The sequence below is a fragment of the Festucalex cinctus genome, chromosome 12, assembly GCF_051991245.1.
Source record: "Festucalex cinctus isolate MCC-2025b chromosome 12, RoL_Fcin_1.0, whole genome shotgun sequence".
NCBI lineage: Eukaryota > Metazoa > Chordata > Actinopteri > Syngnathiformes > Syngnathidae > Festucalex > Festucalex cinctus.
Window position 1 is genome coordinate 4388354 of NC_135422.1, and position 17899 is coordinate 4406252.

At 37.0% G+C, this 17899-nt stretch overlaps 2 protein-coding genes and 1 long non-coding RNA gene across 7 annotated transcripts in view; 2 read left to right on the plus strand and 1 right to left on the minus strand.

Annotated features, from left to right (window-relative positions):
• Window positions 1-11246, minus strand: part of LOC144031373 (inverted formin-2-like) — a 30488-nt gene extending 19242 nt beyond the window's left edge. For 2 of the 4 annotated variants that reach the window (XM_077538452.1, XM_077538451.1), the window contains exon 1: window positions 10995-11235. The gene's annotated coding sequence lies outside the window, so the exon portion shown is untranslated. Of the gene's footprint in view, window positions 1-10994 lie in introns of all 4 variants that reach the window. The other 2 variants (XM_077538453.1, XM_077538454.1) reach the window with 2 other exon arrangements.
• Window positions 5705-9962, plus strand: LOC144032157 (uncharacterized). Its single transcript, XR_013287697.1, has 8 exons — window positions 5705-6406; window positions 7016-7157; window positions 7283-7360; window positions 7434-7504; window positions 7619-7670; window positions 7786-7848; window positions 8299-8478; window positions 9661-9962. It is a non-coding gene; the product is annotated as an uncharacterized LOC144032157 (long non-coding RNA).
• A 2958-nt stretch (window positions 11247-14204) lies between the features above and the next one.
• dnajc17 (DnaJ (Hsp40) homolog, subfamily C, member 17) overlaps window positions 14205-17899 on the plus strand; it is a 32766-nt gene continuing 29071 nt past the window's right edge. Inside the window, exon 1 of one of the 2 annotated variants that reach the window (XR_013287456.1) lies at window positions 14205-14490. Coding sequence is in view for 1 of the 2 variants with exons in the window: in XM_077537957.1 (XP_077394083.1) it covers window positions 14410-14490 (81 nt within the window). In the remaining variant the exon portion in view is untranslated. The remainder of the gene's footprint in view (window positions 14491-17899) is intronic. The other variant, XM_077537957.1, reaches the window with a different exon arrangement.

Sequence of the window (17899 nt, forward strand, 5' to 3'; positions counted from 1 at the left end):
CTAGCGATTCAAGATGGCGGGATCTTCTGCGCATGCTCGTCAGCGATCGTGCAGGGTCACCGACAGCGAGACCTGTTGCGGCTCAATATTGATCCATATATAAGGCGCACTGGATTATAAGGCGCATGGTCAGAGCTTTTGAAAAAATTGAAAGCTTTTAGGTGCGGCTTATAGTGCGGAAAATACGGTATTTTTTGTCCTCCCTTAGACTCTTTATTGTTGAGTCATGAACACTGACCTCAACTGAGGCCAGCAGTTCTTTTGACATTGGCCTGGGTTACTGTGTGACCTCCTGGATGAGTCACGGCTGTACTCTTGAGGTCATTGCTGCAGACTGGGAGGGTTCACCACTGTTTCATGTTTTCTCAATTCGTCAATTCGAATGTGTTAAGAGTCCTAGAGCTTCAAGAATGACTTTGAAACCCTTTTCCAGACGGATTTCGAGCACATTTCCAATCTGTTCTTGAATTTATGCGGATCAAGGCATTTTACCACAGCGTTTGAGATCTTTTGGCCGACTTCATTTTGTCAGACAGGTTCTAGTTAAGTGATTTCGTGATTGAACAGGTCTGGAGGTATTCAGGCTTGGGTGTGGGAAAATGAAGTCAGCGTTTTATAAAAAAAAAAAAAAAGGAAAAAAAATGTTTTTAAGAACGTATGGATGCATCTGTACTTGTCGATTGTTCCGGAAGCCAGGTCAAAACCGTTGTGTCTGTTAACGCGTATGGCTTCAATAAAAAGCCGGAACATTAAGCAAAACTTCCAAATGAAACACAAGCTTCAACGAAACATATCCACTGCAATCGGGAGACCAGAACTCGCAACATAAATGAATTGAAAGCCAAGAACAGAAGCGAGCGCTACATGACGGACAAACAAACATTCACACCGAATAGTGTGGACATAAAACGAGCATTTTGTGATGTTTCGAGATGCCTGTAATGCTTTACATCACATTGTTTGCTAGTCTAGTTTTATGAGTTGCAGGCATCAAAATACAATTTGTACTGAACTGAATTGTCAGCTTAAAAGGGATACTTTACTTATTTAGCCATTTTTGGCAGTCAAACATTAATATTTTGCCTATAATAAAGTTGATATTTTCATTATTTTTCATGTACAATTAGTACCTTTTAAAAACACATTTTGCAACTTGCTGTCGACTGAAAATGACATCACAAGGGCTCAGCTTGTGAATGTCACATGATCAAACCTAGAAAACGGGTAAGGCAAGGCAAGGCAAGTTTATTTGTATAGCACATTTCATACACAAGGCAACTCAATGTGCTTATAAATTTAACATAAGGAAGTTTAAAATGATAATGATAAAAATAAAAATAAAAATAAAAATAAAAATAAAAATAAAAATAAAAATAAAAATAAAAATAAAAATAAAAATAAAAATAAAAAATAAAAATAAAAATAAAAATAAAAATAAAAATAAAAATAAAAATAAAAATAAAAATGTGAGCTGTGATTGGTTACCTGAGCCCTTGTGATGTCATTTTCAGTCGACAGCAAGTTGCAAAATGTGTTTATAAAAGGTGCTAATTGTACATGAAAAATAATGAAAGTATCAAATTAATTATAGACAAAATCTTAACTTTTTATTGCTATAATGGGCTAAATAAGTGAAGTATCCTGTAACATGTTTTATCGGTGTTATTGTATTTAAACGTTAACGATTAAGGGTCGAGATACATGTTTAAAAATCACTTATTATATTATTTCTGTGTTGTTGTGGGGAACACATTTATTCATGTTGCAAGTAAACGCTTGTAATTTGGGCAATTTTCCAACAACTTCCAAATTTTCAACTGTTTTTTTTTGTTTTTTTATTCCACAGACGAGGCTGTGGGTGTGTCTGTGCGTCATGTGCTGGGCTACCAAGGAATTTTTCAGAAGGAAGGAAAATGACTATCCCGGGACAGGAAACCAGATAAACACGCGTTCGGCAGCACGCGTTCCTCTTTCGAAACGTCACTGACGATTGAATCCACAGTAAAGACAACTCACGCACAAACATTGTTGGGTGGATGAATGAAAAATGCTCTTTTTATTAAGTTGCTCATTGAAAGACATTTTCATGTCTGCTTCCAAAAGCTCCCACATGCACCTCGAACAGCAGCTGATTCACAGCCTACAGGACAAACCCACTCATGTGTCCTCTTGCTTGAGCCTCCTACACAACAGCCAACTCCACTGCATTAACACTTACAGCATGCACACCCACCGCTTCCTTTTATATGGAACATATGCAAAGCTCACAACTGTATCGCTGTTGTCTGCTTTGTATATCAGCAATAAAATTATGATGTAACTTATGTAACTACAGTTAGAACCTCCAAGGTCAAACGTCCTGAACAGAAAGTGAGGTTCATCCCTGCAGGATTTAAGACAATTTATGTGCTGATTATCATTTGAGCCTATTCCAGCTGACCTTGGGTGAGAGGCAGGGTCAAACCTGGACTGGTCGCCACCCAATCGCAGGGCACATATAAACAAACAACCACGAACGTTGACGATTTCACACCTATTGACAATTTGGTCTTCAAATAATTAAGAAGGTTGTTTTGAATATTGTACTGAATACTCCTGGGTAGAAGTGTCAAAAATTAATTGACCTCAGTAATCTAAACATGACATTCTGATTAGGGATGCACGATAATGCTATTTTCAACCGTGCCGATGTCGATAACCGATGAGTAAGCCGGTAATTGTTTGCAAAATTAACTTGAATGCAAATATACTTTTGAGTCCTACTAAAAGTCTAACAAATACATTGAAACATTGTATAAACTTTGCACAATGTTTCAATGTATGTTAAAGCACCATGAAGCTGAATTTTATTGATATGATCCACAACTACAACAGATGGATCAACGTGGCATGTCTATAATTATTGCTGGATTTCTTTATTATCTCGTGTATCTGTATGAAATTAAATTGCCGATAATTATCGGCAGATTTCTCTATTATAGGAATAAGCGGTCAAGAAAATGGATGGATGGATGGATTTCTCTATTATGTTTTATCTGTTTGACGTCAAATTGGTCGATAATTGCCGATAATTATCGGCCACCGATACTATCGTGCATCCCTAATTCTGATTAATATTACATTTGCGGAATATGAGTTATGAAGCAAAACCCAGCCGTTTTTTTATCCATCTAAGGTGGCTGCCATTTTGCCACTTGCTGCCGAGTGATGATGTCATCACAGTTGCCCAGGTCGAGCAACTGTGATGTCATTTTCACTTGCACTTCCCATTTAAAATTGTCCAAATGCTTAAGTTTCAGCCTCTCAATAGCAATTATTCTTATTTCCATAGTCCTTCATGAAAACAGACTTTTGTGTTTAATTAAAAAAAAAAAAAGAAAGAAAAAAGACTTTTGCAAACATCTGCTTTTAATTTTTAAAAGATGACTGACCCCAGTCACTGAATCATCTTCAAAAAGACTTGTGATGTTGCTGAATTGTTTAGTTTTTAAAAATCCATAACCAAATAAACAACAATAAATGGTCAATACACATTAAAGAAAGGGGTTGTTTTGTAAGGCGCTTCAATGCAAAATGAGATGATTGATCGATTCATTGTGACAGTCACTCCCAGAAAACTCTCCGAAGGGGTCGGGTGGGCATCTCTCCAGTAAAAGACAATTTCATCAATATCACAATACAATGAGGTACATTACGAGTAAAGAACAGTACATTTTTTAAGTGAAATATTTAAATTTAGTTCAGTTCAGTGGGATTATGGTTCGATTCAATAAGGTACAATTGTAGCTTTTTGTCATGTTTACTATAACGAAAAAACGTCAATTCGATTCATTAATTGAAAACCGATATCACTCCCCTTGTCAAGCATCTTCAAAGGGGGTCGTAGAGTAGGATTACTTTTTGTTTATTATACAGTGACTGTCTTAAGACTCCAATGCCAGTTTGGAAAGTCAAATTGTAGGAATCATTTAAGTTTTTATTTTCTGACGTTCATATTTTAAGCCTGGAATGATGTACAGTGTTCCACTACTGTTGAAGTATGCATGTTCCGTTGCAGACTAAGAGGAATGGAGTACTTTTAGATGCATATTCAAGTTTCAAGCAAGTCTTAAAATCTAACACAATTCTTGCATCAGGGTTAAGAACATCTGGAGTTCATAACATTAATACATAACCTCTTCTTCTCCCATCTAGCCTATTTTTGGTAGCAAAACATGCATGCAAGAGCAGTTGTACTACACTGATATACTTGACTTTATTAAAATCGTCAAAGTTTTAAAACAGAATTAGCCTATGCACGCACAAGAAATGTCAACAAACGTGATCCAAATAAAACCTCTCAAGTGTATTTTGGCAACTGGACATATTTTTTCCCTTTTTTTTTTTTGCAGCAGCAGCAGCGTTCCACTTCTCCAAGGAAGGGCAGATACAGAAAGTGGAAACAGTCTCATCCCTTATGAGCATCGACGACACTATTCATAGCAAAAACAGCCAATTTGTCTGCATTGCCCACTGCAACATGCTGGATTAAAAACAAGGCAACACAGATCTTCACTTTGGGGTGCGCCTTTGCAGAAGACTTGACCAGAGGACTACCCAGATAGCAAAAGATGTTTATTCAACGTTGAATTAGGGTTAAAATGGATGATTTTTGGTTACGGTTGAAGATTGATTGGTCAATCAACATTGATTCAACAGCATTATGTTAACATTGAAGTTTGTGTTTAAAAGATAACATTGAATCAACGTTGTATTTTGGTTGAATTAAAACGTTTGAAAGGTCAATGTTTAATTAACGTTGAATCTATGTTTGCCCTTCTCGTTTTTTTTCCCCTTCAGCTGAGAAATTGACTAGGAGAGGGGGAGGGGAAGTATTTTGGGGACAGGTTGGTGGGTGGGGGGTGTTAGAGTCTTTAAACATTTATAATAAATATAAAACATAAAGCTAACTACTTTGCGGATTTCATTTATTGCGGGTATTTTTTGGTACCTAACCCCAGCGGAAAACGAGGGAACACTGTATTTGCAAAACTTGTAAATTATTTGAATGTACTCGAAACACCTGGCATTTCCACCAAATAAACTGTACACGTTAGAGTTTCTAGTTTGTGCATTTCAGCCCAGTCATCAAAAATATGTGCCCACATCCGGCATAAGTCCGGCACAGGTGGCATTCAGTCGACACTGGCATAAGGCATGTGGGCCGAACATGGCCCAGGAGCAGCAAAGGTGGCACTGGCTTGACTCTGGCAAACAGGATGTGGGCCAGTTGCTGTGTGACGCATCTGGCCCAGCTATCAATTTACAACTCTGGGCCACATATGTATAGCCAGTCTTGTCCCACTCTGAAATGCAGTTTCAGATTTATTTATTTTTTCTACACACATTTTTTTTACACATACTTATTTGCATAACAGATGTTAAGAAGAATTTTAATACATCATCACACAGACATTTCAATATGTTTCTGGTCAAACAATCAAAGTTTGTGTGTGAATTCTGTGAACGAACTTTCATGAAGCTTCCAGAGAGAAGTTCTTCGAACGTGCGTTCACCATTTCTTTGTAGCGATTCAAGGGTAAGTATTTAATTTTCCTATGTTTTACATTTGATATTTTATGACTTCATATTGACACAACTACTGAATTGACTTCACAGACATTGGTGTGTGCGTGCGTGCGTGTGTGGTTATCTACATTTTCCCGTTAATAGTTTCAATGCCATAATATTTAGTTAGGTGCACTCACTGGCTGATCAGAGAAAATCTCATTTTATCTGACCAGTTTTGTTTCAACCTGCAACGCATAAACTTTAAGTCTAACAATTCTAAAATAAAAACAACTATGAATATTCATATGAAAGAGATAATTATTTACATTTAGTGGAAATCTGATTCAGAGGTAAAGCTTTTAGGGGGCAATATTGTAATGAAGCTATTTTATTGAGACGCAACTCTGCGAGTATAATCATATAAAAAGGTACCAAATTATCACTAGCACCAAATATTACATTGTTCTGGGATAATATTCAGCTTGTATTGTAAAATATGCAGAGCTTGAATTATGTATTTTTTATAGTGCTGTGTGATATGTACATTGTGTGCATAATATTATATTAAAAAAATACAAAAGAGGAATGACTTATGCGTTACACACATTTCCCAGGTTATGTTTTAAAAATCTATTATATATCTCATACAATTTTAATTTCATCGAGTTGATTTAAATATCTACTGTACTTTCTAACGTTATTGGATCGCTGTTCCACAGTACGCCACTAGATGGCGGGACATGCTACTAACCAGACTGACACACACAGTCATACACAGCGTAGAAGAAGAAGAATTTCAAATTGCCGACAGCCGTGCTAAGAGCGGGAATCCAAACGTCGACGTTCTGTGTTTCAGGTCGGTAAAAGTTACATTAAATAAAACAAATATGTATCACCATGTCCATTGTCAGTTGGGTCGCTAAGCATATTGGTCTTTAGAGGTGGTTTTAGTGAAGAAATTGTTTCGAATGATCCTAAACGTTGAAGCTAAGTTGCTAATTCCGACGGCCTCTTAACAATGAGAGTTACTACAAGCCTATCTGTGTGCTTATGTTGCTGATATGCTAGTAAGCTAACGAACGGCACTGAAGGCTACAGGAGCGTTTACATGAAGAATGTATCTTTTTTTCAGTCGTTTTTAACAGGCTGGTTTAACAGTTGAAGATAGAACATTGAATAGCGTTTTCTTTTAGGTTTAGTTTTTAAAGTAAATTAAGTCCACTTGTATAGTAATGTAAGGTTTATCTGTAATTTGTTTAACTTCTGTATATAACTTAATTCATCACGAAATCTAGTCGAATCATGCTTCAGGATATTTATTTGTTGAGGGAAGTAAAAGTATTTTTTAGTAATTACTAATTATTGAGCCTATAATGAACACATTTTTTTCACACTGTAATAAAACAAAGGTGTAAATGTTGTACTTTGTTGCTTTTAATATCATTTGTTGTCTGTTGATGTACAGGTAACTTGTGCTGTTTTGACGAGTCACATGGCGTACAGGTGGTGCCAGCGTCTTCGAAACCAGATGGCTAATTAGTAATTTACTACTTATTCAAACTAAGACGGCATGTTGTACCTTGGCCAGAGCTTGGTGAACCTCTTTGGTAAGTAAACAAGTGAACAAACACTCAAAATATTCATTTCTAAGAATCTGAAGAAAGCTTAGGTGAACTACCTTTCACCACATCCAAATGTTGAAATTAGTGACAGAGAATATAACTTGGCACAGGTTTAATGGGGAAGGAGAACATGCAGAGGTCTGTCTTACCTATAAGGAGGAAGAGGGCAAAGTGCAAATTTTTTTAAGGTAATGTTGGTATGTTTTCAGAATTCATAATATAAGATAACATAATAATTAATAGAATATCGGTTGTGCTCAGGTTTCAGGCTCTGAGTGTTTCTTCAAAATGTTCTGTCCACAAAATCCATTCTGAGGAGTAGCGCAAGACAGGTAAATGATTCTGCGCACTGTACTACATGATTGTGATGATATTATTGCGGTAACACATTGCTGACTTGTACAGTAAGTTTGAAACTTACATGCTGTGTTGTTGATATTGTTTAGGTGCACAACTCACTTTTTCAAGACTACAAACACAATTACAGCTCTACAACAGGTACCTAGACCCATTGTTAATTTAACTTGTGAGTAATAATAACTACTATGATTATGAAAGAACACAATCACATTGTGAAAAAAAAATGTTGAACAGGGTCTTCTGTTTGTTTCAGGCAACCCTTTTTGCGGTGCTTGGGGACCAACCGGAAGAAAGGGAAATACTGTATTCGTAGTTGGTAAGTTTTTCAAAGGTCACTGTTGTAGAACCAAATCATCATAAATCTTAGCACACTTTTTTTTTTTTTTTTTTTTTTTTTTTTTTCAAATTTGTAAGGCATAATTATGGAGGACCAAAACTGCCAAAATTCAAAATAAATAAATGCCTAAATAAATAAATGACTAAATAAATAAGTAAATTACTAAAAGTGAAAGTAAAAACGGATGAAAAATATACAATTCAAAAATGAAATACAAATGTATTATTTTTATTTTCAGTTTTAGTCATTTAGTTATTTAATTAGTCATCTGGGGGGTGGAGAGGGGGTGATGTATATGAATATTGCAAAATTTAGTAAAGGTTATGTAATTTACTTCAAAGTAAAATCTTCAGGCATCGGGAGAATTCTATCAACAAAAGTTGAGTGCAAAAATTAAATTAATAATAATAATAATGTCGTCTCTCATAGATTAATCACCTGGCTGTCGTTGAAGGCACCAATTCGGACAACCTAATCAGACGGATGATGGCAACTGTGATGACAAATGCCCTGGGCTGTTAAATGAATACAACTGGGCAGGGAAGCAAGACAAGTGTTGCATTGGCAAGAAGGCATTCAAGGAGACAGTGATGCAAGACTGTATGTTTGGTGAGTTATCGCCTATGTAAACTACTTATTACAACACAGAGTTGTTTTTGAGCAGAATGTTCTGAGCTGCTTTCTTTTGTTGTGTAAAATCACTCCACCTGGGGTATGGAGTCAGAATCCTTCCAATACCCGAAACCTCGTAATAAGGGTTTGACTCTCCGAAAACATTTTTGTATAACTGAAAAATTGTTTTGAATTGTCCAAAAATATTTTTGAATGACTGAAAATTCCCAGAAAAAGCTTTTAAAAAAAAAACACTAAGAAAAGACACATTTTAAAAGTGCGGCTCCACATAGACATTATTTATCTATTAATTAGAGAATGGTCAATTCCGAAATCAATGAAAAAAAAACAACCCCATCATTGATACTTCACAAAAACAGCAATTAGTATATGTATCTTTGTCTTTTCATTAATATATTGCAGTCAAGATGGACTCCATCAGGCCAGGGCTCTACACTAACTTTTCCACTACTAGCACTGGTGCGAGTAACATTTTTGGTTGCTCGCACAGCACAGGATTTAGTCGCACCATTATTTGTGGAGGTGCAGCATGACCTGGCTTAGGCATACGCAACTCGATATATTTGCAAAATATTTTATTGGAACACAAGGTTTGCCTGCAACAGCAGTGGCTATCAAAACAAGTCAATCATTTCTAATAAATTATGTCAACATTATTTTCTTTAGCTCAGTAAAAATCAGTATTTTTTTTTTTCTTCACCGCTACTCCCCTTACCTTTTCATCTTTATGCTGTCCTCGCTCCGAAGCTTCTAAATTTCACCAGCTAGACAGCGAGTTAACGACGTTCCAAATAACCAGACTTCATTTTCCTTTTGTGCTATTAATTTGAACAATGGCCTCTGACCATTACCCTCTTTAAGTCGTCGTAAAAATAGAAAATAAAATAAACAATGTACCTAACTATACACGACACACTTTCATGCTAGTAGCTAGTTACATTGCACATTCAACATTCTGTAATTGTCCTAATTAACTAAAATAAATCTACAGTGGTTTTTATATTGACATCGCATGTATTTACCAACATTGTCAAATTCAACAAAAAGTGGTACTTAATACTTACTGATAGTTACTGTAACAACAGAACAGCTTTTTTTCTAAAACAATAAATTGTATTGGATACTAACTCTCTTCTCTTTTGTAATCTTGTCTTTCAGTTGCTGCTCGACAGCTTGACCGTACACTGACTCAGCAGGACTTTGGTGTTACTGTCAAGCATTGGCTGCGTTTTGCTCATGAGCGTAACGGTGGCATCCCAAGCAATGCTAGTGCCTTGGACGCAACTGCGAACGCAAGTCAAATTTAGTGTGTCTTTTTATGGACTGACGTACAGTCAAAGTGAAATGGTTACCGCTTTATACACTGATGTTCCTACAGTTCATTTCATGTTTATTTCATTCCTTTGTCAAGAAAAAGAATAATACAATAAAAACAAACATTATTTGAGGCAGAAACCAAACGGGTGTTATTTTCTTTGCCTCCATTCTCCCCAGAATTCAGTTACAAAGTACTGTGTTTTGATTTCTAATAAATGTTTGAATATTAAACATATTTTCTGTCCTAAGATTTTCATACATATGGGGAAGTATGGTTAAGGAAAACAACAAGCTAATAATACATCCAAGTAAGTTGTAAGACATCTGCAGAAACACTAGGTGAAAAACATACGGTAACTTTTTTTTTTCTAGTGGACTAACCCAATATTTTTTGTTAGTTTAAAAAAGTAGTTCTATATTAATGTGCATGATAATAGTAATAATAATAATGTACATTTAGATGTAAATTCCAATGTAAATGATGATTAACTTAAAACATTTATTCCTCACATTAATTCACTATAAAAATGCATGTAGGTTCTGATTTAGATGATAGTTGAAACGACATTGATATTGTGTGATATATGGTTACAAAGCAAACGTTGACTCAACATTTTATCAACCTTGCACTTTCTGTATAATTTAAATGTTAGAATTCAATGTAAAATCAACCAAAGATACATGTAGATTCTGATTTAGATGATGGTTGAAACGACATTGATATTGTGTGATTTATGGTTGAAAAGCAAACGTTGACTCAACATTTTATCAACCCTGCGCTTTCTGTTTAATTTAAACGTTAGAATTCAATGTAAAATCAACCAAAGATGCATGTAGATTCTCATTTAGATTATGGTTGAAACGACATTGATATTGAGTGATATATGGTTGGAAAGCAAACGTTGAGTCAACATTTTATCAACCTTGCGCTTTCTGTATAATTTAAACTTTAGATCTCAACGTAGATTCAACACTTAAGCCGAACTATATTTCAACGTTGATTCAACCACATTTTGCTATCTGGGTAGTGTCCCGTAGCTTAAAGACACGGTGTAAGCAACAACTTAATGTGAAAACAATATCTTATATGACACATCTTCATGTACTGTTGCATTATTGAAGACCCCCCCCCCCCCCCCCAAAAAAGAGATTTGAGGATGCGGATGATGTCTTACCTGGGTTTGTTCTATAAATACACTTAGAAGAATCGCGTCCTTGTATATGTTCAGAAGGGAGAGGCACCAGATGACACACACACACACACACACTACGGTTTACATCGTCAAAGATTACGCGTAGATTTCCTCAAATTAAGGCATTAAAGCAGTTGCAGGTCGACCCGAGTGGGTGTGCGTTTGTGTGCCTTTTAATCGTCACGGCCCCGAGCTCTCTCGCTCACTTGTTTAAAAGAGTGACGTCAAAGTAGAAGTAAATGCGAGGTACCAACATCCGCTCGCGCCTTTCGCAATAAAGTAATGACGTGACGACAGGAGAACGCAACTCAAACACGTTTCCTGTGATTTCTGGCATATAAACGTGATTACAACGCACAACGCGGGTCCTTGTGTTGACAAAAGTTGATTGGACTTTTATGCTAAAACATATAATGCAAGCTAACGGCAGAGTTAAAATCGTATTACTGTATATTATATCTGCGTCGCACTTAATCGTTTGCGAGAACTGAACCACGTAAACGTTTCCTTCTTCCGCTTGCGACAAAATTCAACAACCCAACCCAAGCAATGTTCAATCGATGTTGGCCACAGAAACTACGCTTACTCGCTCCATCAATTTTGAGGTCGCTTTTTTATTTTGAAGGTACTCACATACTCTGGTTTCCTGCACTAAACCAGCCGCTATTTTCTATTTTTCTGCGGTTTCTGAAGCTGTCTGCAGCCAGCCAGTGGTGTTGTGGGCCGACCTTATCCTCAGCACACTTTACTCTCCATCAGCTGGAGCCAAACTCGTGGATTTGAATAATTCTTGCAAATCTAAATAACTAAAAGCACTCACGACAACCTAAATAGTAGTAGATTCCAGATACAGACTTTGGTAAAAGTGACTGATTCGAGTCCTTTACTTGGGAAAAAAAAGCACAGACTTTAAAATGAACTAAAATTTTAAGTATTCCTGCTTTGATAACAATTGGGCGAGGTATGATTTAAAAAACAACAACAAAAAACAAAAAACAAACAGCTATCAGTTACAGCTCGCATTGGCTCGGGCTTTTATGCTGTAAAAAAAAGCCCATATGGCTTTGCTAACTTTTTGAACTATATAAAAATGCTAAATGACAACGGGCTGATGTAACAACGGTTGTAGAAAATGCCCTGGGTGAGGCGCAAGACAGTTTGGCAAATTCCCAAATGCGGTAAACTAGCCTTGCCCCGGTACAAAATGAAGATCGGCCAGTTTTTACACCGATTGCATGTACCGCAGTCCACCAAAATAGGGCCTATACTATAACTCCTATTAGGACAGAGAAAAGGTAAGTAGCAAATAGGGTTTTATTAGCAATACATTTCATGCATAAAGTCAAAAAACAAGCCCAAGGTCGATTTTTTTTTAATTTTTATTTATTTATTTATTTGGTATTTTTGGTTGAGAAAAGTTTCCTCCTTTTCTTTCATAAATCCAGGGATGAAATTGTGTTAAAGTGTACAACACCGTGAAATTTTTCTTGCCTAGCCTGGAGCTCAGCATTCCTAAAGCTCGGATCCTGGAATGACCCCTAGTCTAGACCTATCTTGCCTGAAGAGAAATAACCAAGCTGTTTTGGAAATCAAGACAAGACTGCCAAGCGAGCATGCCAAGGGAGTACCTATGTTTTCATTTTCCCTCTGACAACAGTGATGATAAGCAAGCTAGGATGAAGCAAGTGGGAAAGTTATCAGTTTTAGTTGTAGTGAGTGTTTGATCAAGAATGTACAGTAGTTTTGCAAAAATGCTGCTGAAAGAATTGAGAATTAGGCACAATCACAAACATATTCTTCAGTTATTTTAGTGTGTCCCATTATCAGCGGAAACTGATGATTGAAGACGCTTCAATTTGAACCCTTACAGGGAAAGTATTGTAACTGTCTTATTGTGCAGCTGGAGCATACATTATCACAGTGAGTGTTTACTCATCTGGAGGAACAAGGGGCCATTATTAGAAAGCACTGATAAATCACAAGTGTAAACAAATGCACGATTGCTGCAATTCAGGTCTGCATCGTTTTATTCTGTATCTGGAAACACCAACTTAACAGCTGAGACAACTGTTCCACCTTATGTACACTTGGGACTGCCCTGACCAGCTAAGTAAATGTACGCTTTAGGTGTCAACTTAAATCAATAAAAATGTACGCAGAAGTTTTTTGTCTGGTCTCAGTGGTCATAGGATGTATTGATGGATGCTGGTGATCACAAATTTTTGCCAACCATAAAAGACGCACAGTGTGATTTTGTTCAGTGAAGGCAAAGAGCTTCATCAGCTTTCATTTGGCAAATAGCTTTTAGAAACGAAGCGCTCCTCCAACCCGAGTCAGGGCATGTTTGCTGATTCAGATCAGGACGGATCCTGCTGCTTACAGGAAATGTTGCAATATTGGATTATCTTGGCCATTAAGTGGAGTCATCATAGTACCACAGAATTGCAAAAGAAAAAGCGCTGAGACGATCCATCCATTTTCCATACCACTTATACTCACAATGGATGCAGGTGACCTGGAACCAATTCCAACTCACAACGCAGGATGTGGAGTAGAGCAGAAGACAATTTAGATTAGCATTCATGTTTTAGGAATATAGGATGAAACCAGAGGATCAAGAGAAGACTCATCCAGGGTGTAGTCTTCATTTTTCTGGGATAGAATCCAGCTACCTGTGACCCGGAGAGGGATCAGCTGTACATTAAATTGATCTATATATAAACACAGTACAAGTATATGCCTGATGAGCCAGATGAGGAGCCATTACGCATACTTTTTTTTTCGTCCAATAGTGGTAGTTATCCCTTAAATAAGACACCTGGCTGCTGGCTTCTCACATTACTCAATTGAACTGTAATATATTCTAAAACAGAAATCTATTTAACAGTAATTGTATAGTTTGTCCACCAGAGAGCGACAAACTACAAATTTTAGAAACGCGTGCAGAATTCTCACGCTGTTTTATCTACAGTACGTACTGTATTTGTAAAAATGTATTTCCCATTCCTTTAAAAAAAAAAAGTAAATACTTTTTTTTTCATGCTCTTCATTTCCCTCCTCTTCAGACAGATAGTTATAGTTATTAAACTTGTTGTCAAGTGTTAGTAAGGAACGATGTTTTTGTTCAGTGATTATGTAGCCTATGTGAAATGTAATTAAAAGTGTGAATAAGTTAAAATATGAGTGCGTTTTCGTCAAATAATTTCAAATACAGTACTGTACACTTGAAGCGACGTTGCAGATAGTAAAAACAACATTTCCCAGGGTGCTCTGCAGGTTTACGTCATTAGAAGGCGCCAGCCACAACAAACGTTCATCCAAACAGTCCACTGGGCGTCGTTTTCTATAGCTTTTATTGATATTCTGGCATTAGTACGGAAACTTACAGTGGGCAGAAATGTCTGGAAAGGCAAAGGATATTCTGAAACTGGATCTTTATGGTTTGCTTGGAATTGAAAACACTGCTACAACGAAGGAGGTACGTACTGCATAAGCTAGCTCACCGGTTGATGCGTTTTACTAAGTCAAGTCAACTCAACTTTATTTATATAACTATCAAACAGCCTGAGCTGTCACAAAGTGCTTTACAGAAAGACAACAACACTAACATTTACAAGCGAGCTAGCTCATAAACAAGCAGCCTCTGCGTCCGTGATGAGCACCACACACACAATAATAATAATGATAATATTAATAATAATAATAATGTCGTGTTATTTACAGAGTATTTATTTGCTTACAAATCTGGAAAATCACAGGAGAGAATAACCATTACATATTTCACGTTTGTAAGCGTTGAACTACAAATCATGGAGCGTGTATTCAGTGTTCTTTTGACTGTATGGCTAAATGTATACATTATTTTTCGTGTCAACAATTTGTCTTTCAAGTAATTCAGGAATAAAGTAGTTTCTTTAGAACAATTCGACCCAAAAATAATACACCAAACATTGAGTATGTAACTCATGTGTTTGATTCAAAAGGGCGCTAGGTGGCGACGCTACACGAGTTTTAGTCGTTCACAAAAACAACTTGAAGAGAATAAATAGACATTTATGTACGCGTTCATTATTTTTTACCCTGAAACTAGTTCCAAAAATAATGAGCTTGTATTTGAATATCAGTGCAAATATGTGACTGATTTTGAAATTTGCTTGATGAAAATTCATTCATTCATTCATTCATTCATTCATTCATTCATTCATTCATTCATTCATTCATTATCAGTACGGTTTATGCTCACTATGCTCCTTCCTTTGGTGCATTTTCCTCTTTTTCTTATTGCACATTCCAAAGTGGTTCACCATCTTACTGTAAGCCCCTTGCTGATCATCTCCCCTCCAAACATCCAACATTTAAAAATCCACAAGCTCGATGGCAAATCAACATTGTTGCCAAAATAAGGGAAGCAGTCAATTTCTTAATTGAAGAAAAAAGTCCTGTCTTTTACAGACAATTATACTTGAAGACCTTAGTGGTTCTTTTGGGGCCAGAATTAAGATTCTAAAACAGAGTAGACTGGTTCTGTGAGGTCCGTTGATTGCTAAGAGGGATACGACATTTTTGTGGCCGGTACATTTAGTCTGTGGGGGGCTTCGATGAAGATAGATGTCAGCTGATGGGCAGTTATTTGGCCTCCTCCTCGACCACTGCTGTCTGTCACGTCGTTGATCGCAAACAAGGGAAGTGGCTCATCCCAGATCATATTTCTGCGGGCTTTATCATGGCTTGTAACGCTATTGCATTGACATATGAGATTTGCATTCTTCATCTTGTGCTTCCATTTTGTTGTCACTTCTGTCAATTGATGAATGCTGTGGTAGCTGGCACATTAGAGTCTATGATTGGCCAGTGTTATAATAGTAGTGTGCACATATGTATTTGCTTTGTACCCATGTTTATCAACAAGCATTAGATCACAATGACCTCAAGGAAGATTTAACCTTTCACTGGATATTGGTGAGACAAAGTTAAAAAAACAAAACAAAACAAAACACTCTCTAAAGCAAGAAGTTGGCACCACCAATGAACAATAAACTTGAAGCATGGTGGTGCCAACTTCTTGCTTTACAGTGTTTTTTTTTTTGTTTTTTTTTATTTATTTTTTTGCAGTGGGTGTTTTTTTTTTCTCCCCGTGCCTGCATGGTCTTCTCCGGTCTCCTCCCACATTCCAAAGACATGCGTGGCAGGTTAATTGGGCACTCAGAATTGTCCCTAGGTGTGCTTGTGAGTGTGGATGGTTGTTCGTCTCTGTGTGCCTTGTGATTTGGCTGGCAACCAGTTCAGGGTGTACCCCGCCTACTGCCTAAAGCCAGCTGAGATAGGCTCCAGCACCCACAGCGACCCTTGTGAGGATCATAGATCATAGTGAGTAAGCTGTTACAAACTAGCTGGCTCTGGACACTGGAGAGAAAATAAATTGAACGTTTGCAAAAAGTGTTAAAAAGAATACAAACTTATTTGTCGATGAACGAAAATATGTACAATGTACACTAACTATATACTCAGTTTCGTTGCTTGCAAGATGTGAAATATTGCAGGTAAAGTTTAAACATACTTTGAGTGTTGCTTGAGCCCCCCCTTTCCCCCAAAAGAACCCAAAAAGTTTTGTTTTTTTTGCCATTTCATTTGATTTTGTGAAATGTGCTTTGGCCAAGTGTCCTTCCTAGTAATGTTTGAATGTCAATAAATTACAATTTGTTCCAATCTAATAATATTTGGATGCTTGTACATTACAGTTTGTTCCAATTTGAGATTTACAGGACACACAGGAAAAAAAAAAGAGGAAGAGGCAGAGGGAGGCGAAAAGGGGAAAGTAGGCTTAGAACAGCAGCAATAAGCGTGTGGACGGCGCCATTCCCCAGCTTTGCGTGTCAGTTTGGAGCTGTGCAAAGTGTTTGCCAAGCATCAAGGCAAAAAGCTGCCTAATGATGACTGCTCTCTCCTTGAGCTATTTATTGCTTGAAACGTACATGAACAAATGGAGTGAGAAGACATGATTTGTGGCTCTTACCACCTGCCCCCCCAAGTCAAGTCAGCACGAAAAGAGCAACAGTAAATTCATGCCAGGGGGCCAAGGTGTTTGTTTCAAATGACTAATGAGAGGTGCTTTATTTGACCTGTAACGTAATTGGCAGGAGACTGATTATTGCTGAAAGGAGCTATCTGAACATAATGCAGAACAGAGGCAAAGCTGCCTGAGACTAGTGGAAGAGTATAATTATAACTTGTGCAAAAACAATGACATTTTTTGTGTGCAGAAAGCTGTAGAATGTCTCCATCACCCACTCTCTTCCCATAATGAGAGCTATTTTGACAATAACAAGTTCCAAGATTGATCAAAGTATGGTTAACATTCAAGCCAATTACCCTAAGTTTAAAAAAAATAAACAAAACAACCCCATCATTCAGGGTTTTTCCTGGCTCAAATTGAGGCAGAGGTGATATCACCCTGACTATGAATACAAAGTTGCCATTAATTTTTGCCATTTTTTTTTTTAACTACAATCATTAAAAATTAATCCACTAGTACATATTAAATTGTAAATATACTTCAGCATTGTTGTAAAACACTATTATGATTATTCTATATACTGTGTTTTTATGACTTTGGCGATGGCTCGGTTGCTCCATGATCTCTTTCTTCTTCAATACATTAAAGTAAAGTAAAGTTAAAAAAGAAAAAAGAAAAAAAGAAGCTGTTTCGTCTTCGGTTGTCGCTTCAGGTCTTTCCGCACTGCACCTCCACAACGGCGCAACACTGCAACTGCAGTTAAAATGCGTTCCTGTCGAACTCAATCAACACAGCTTGACCACTGTGTTGAGCATTATCAGTGGCTCAGGCTGGAGGTGGCCCAGCAAATTAGGTGGAGGTGGCTGCCTCTGAA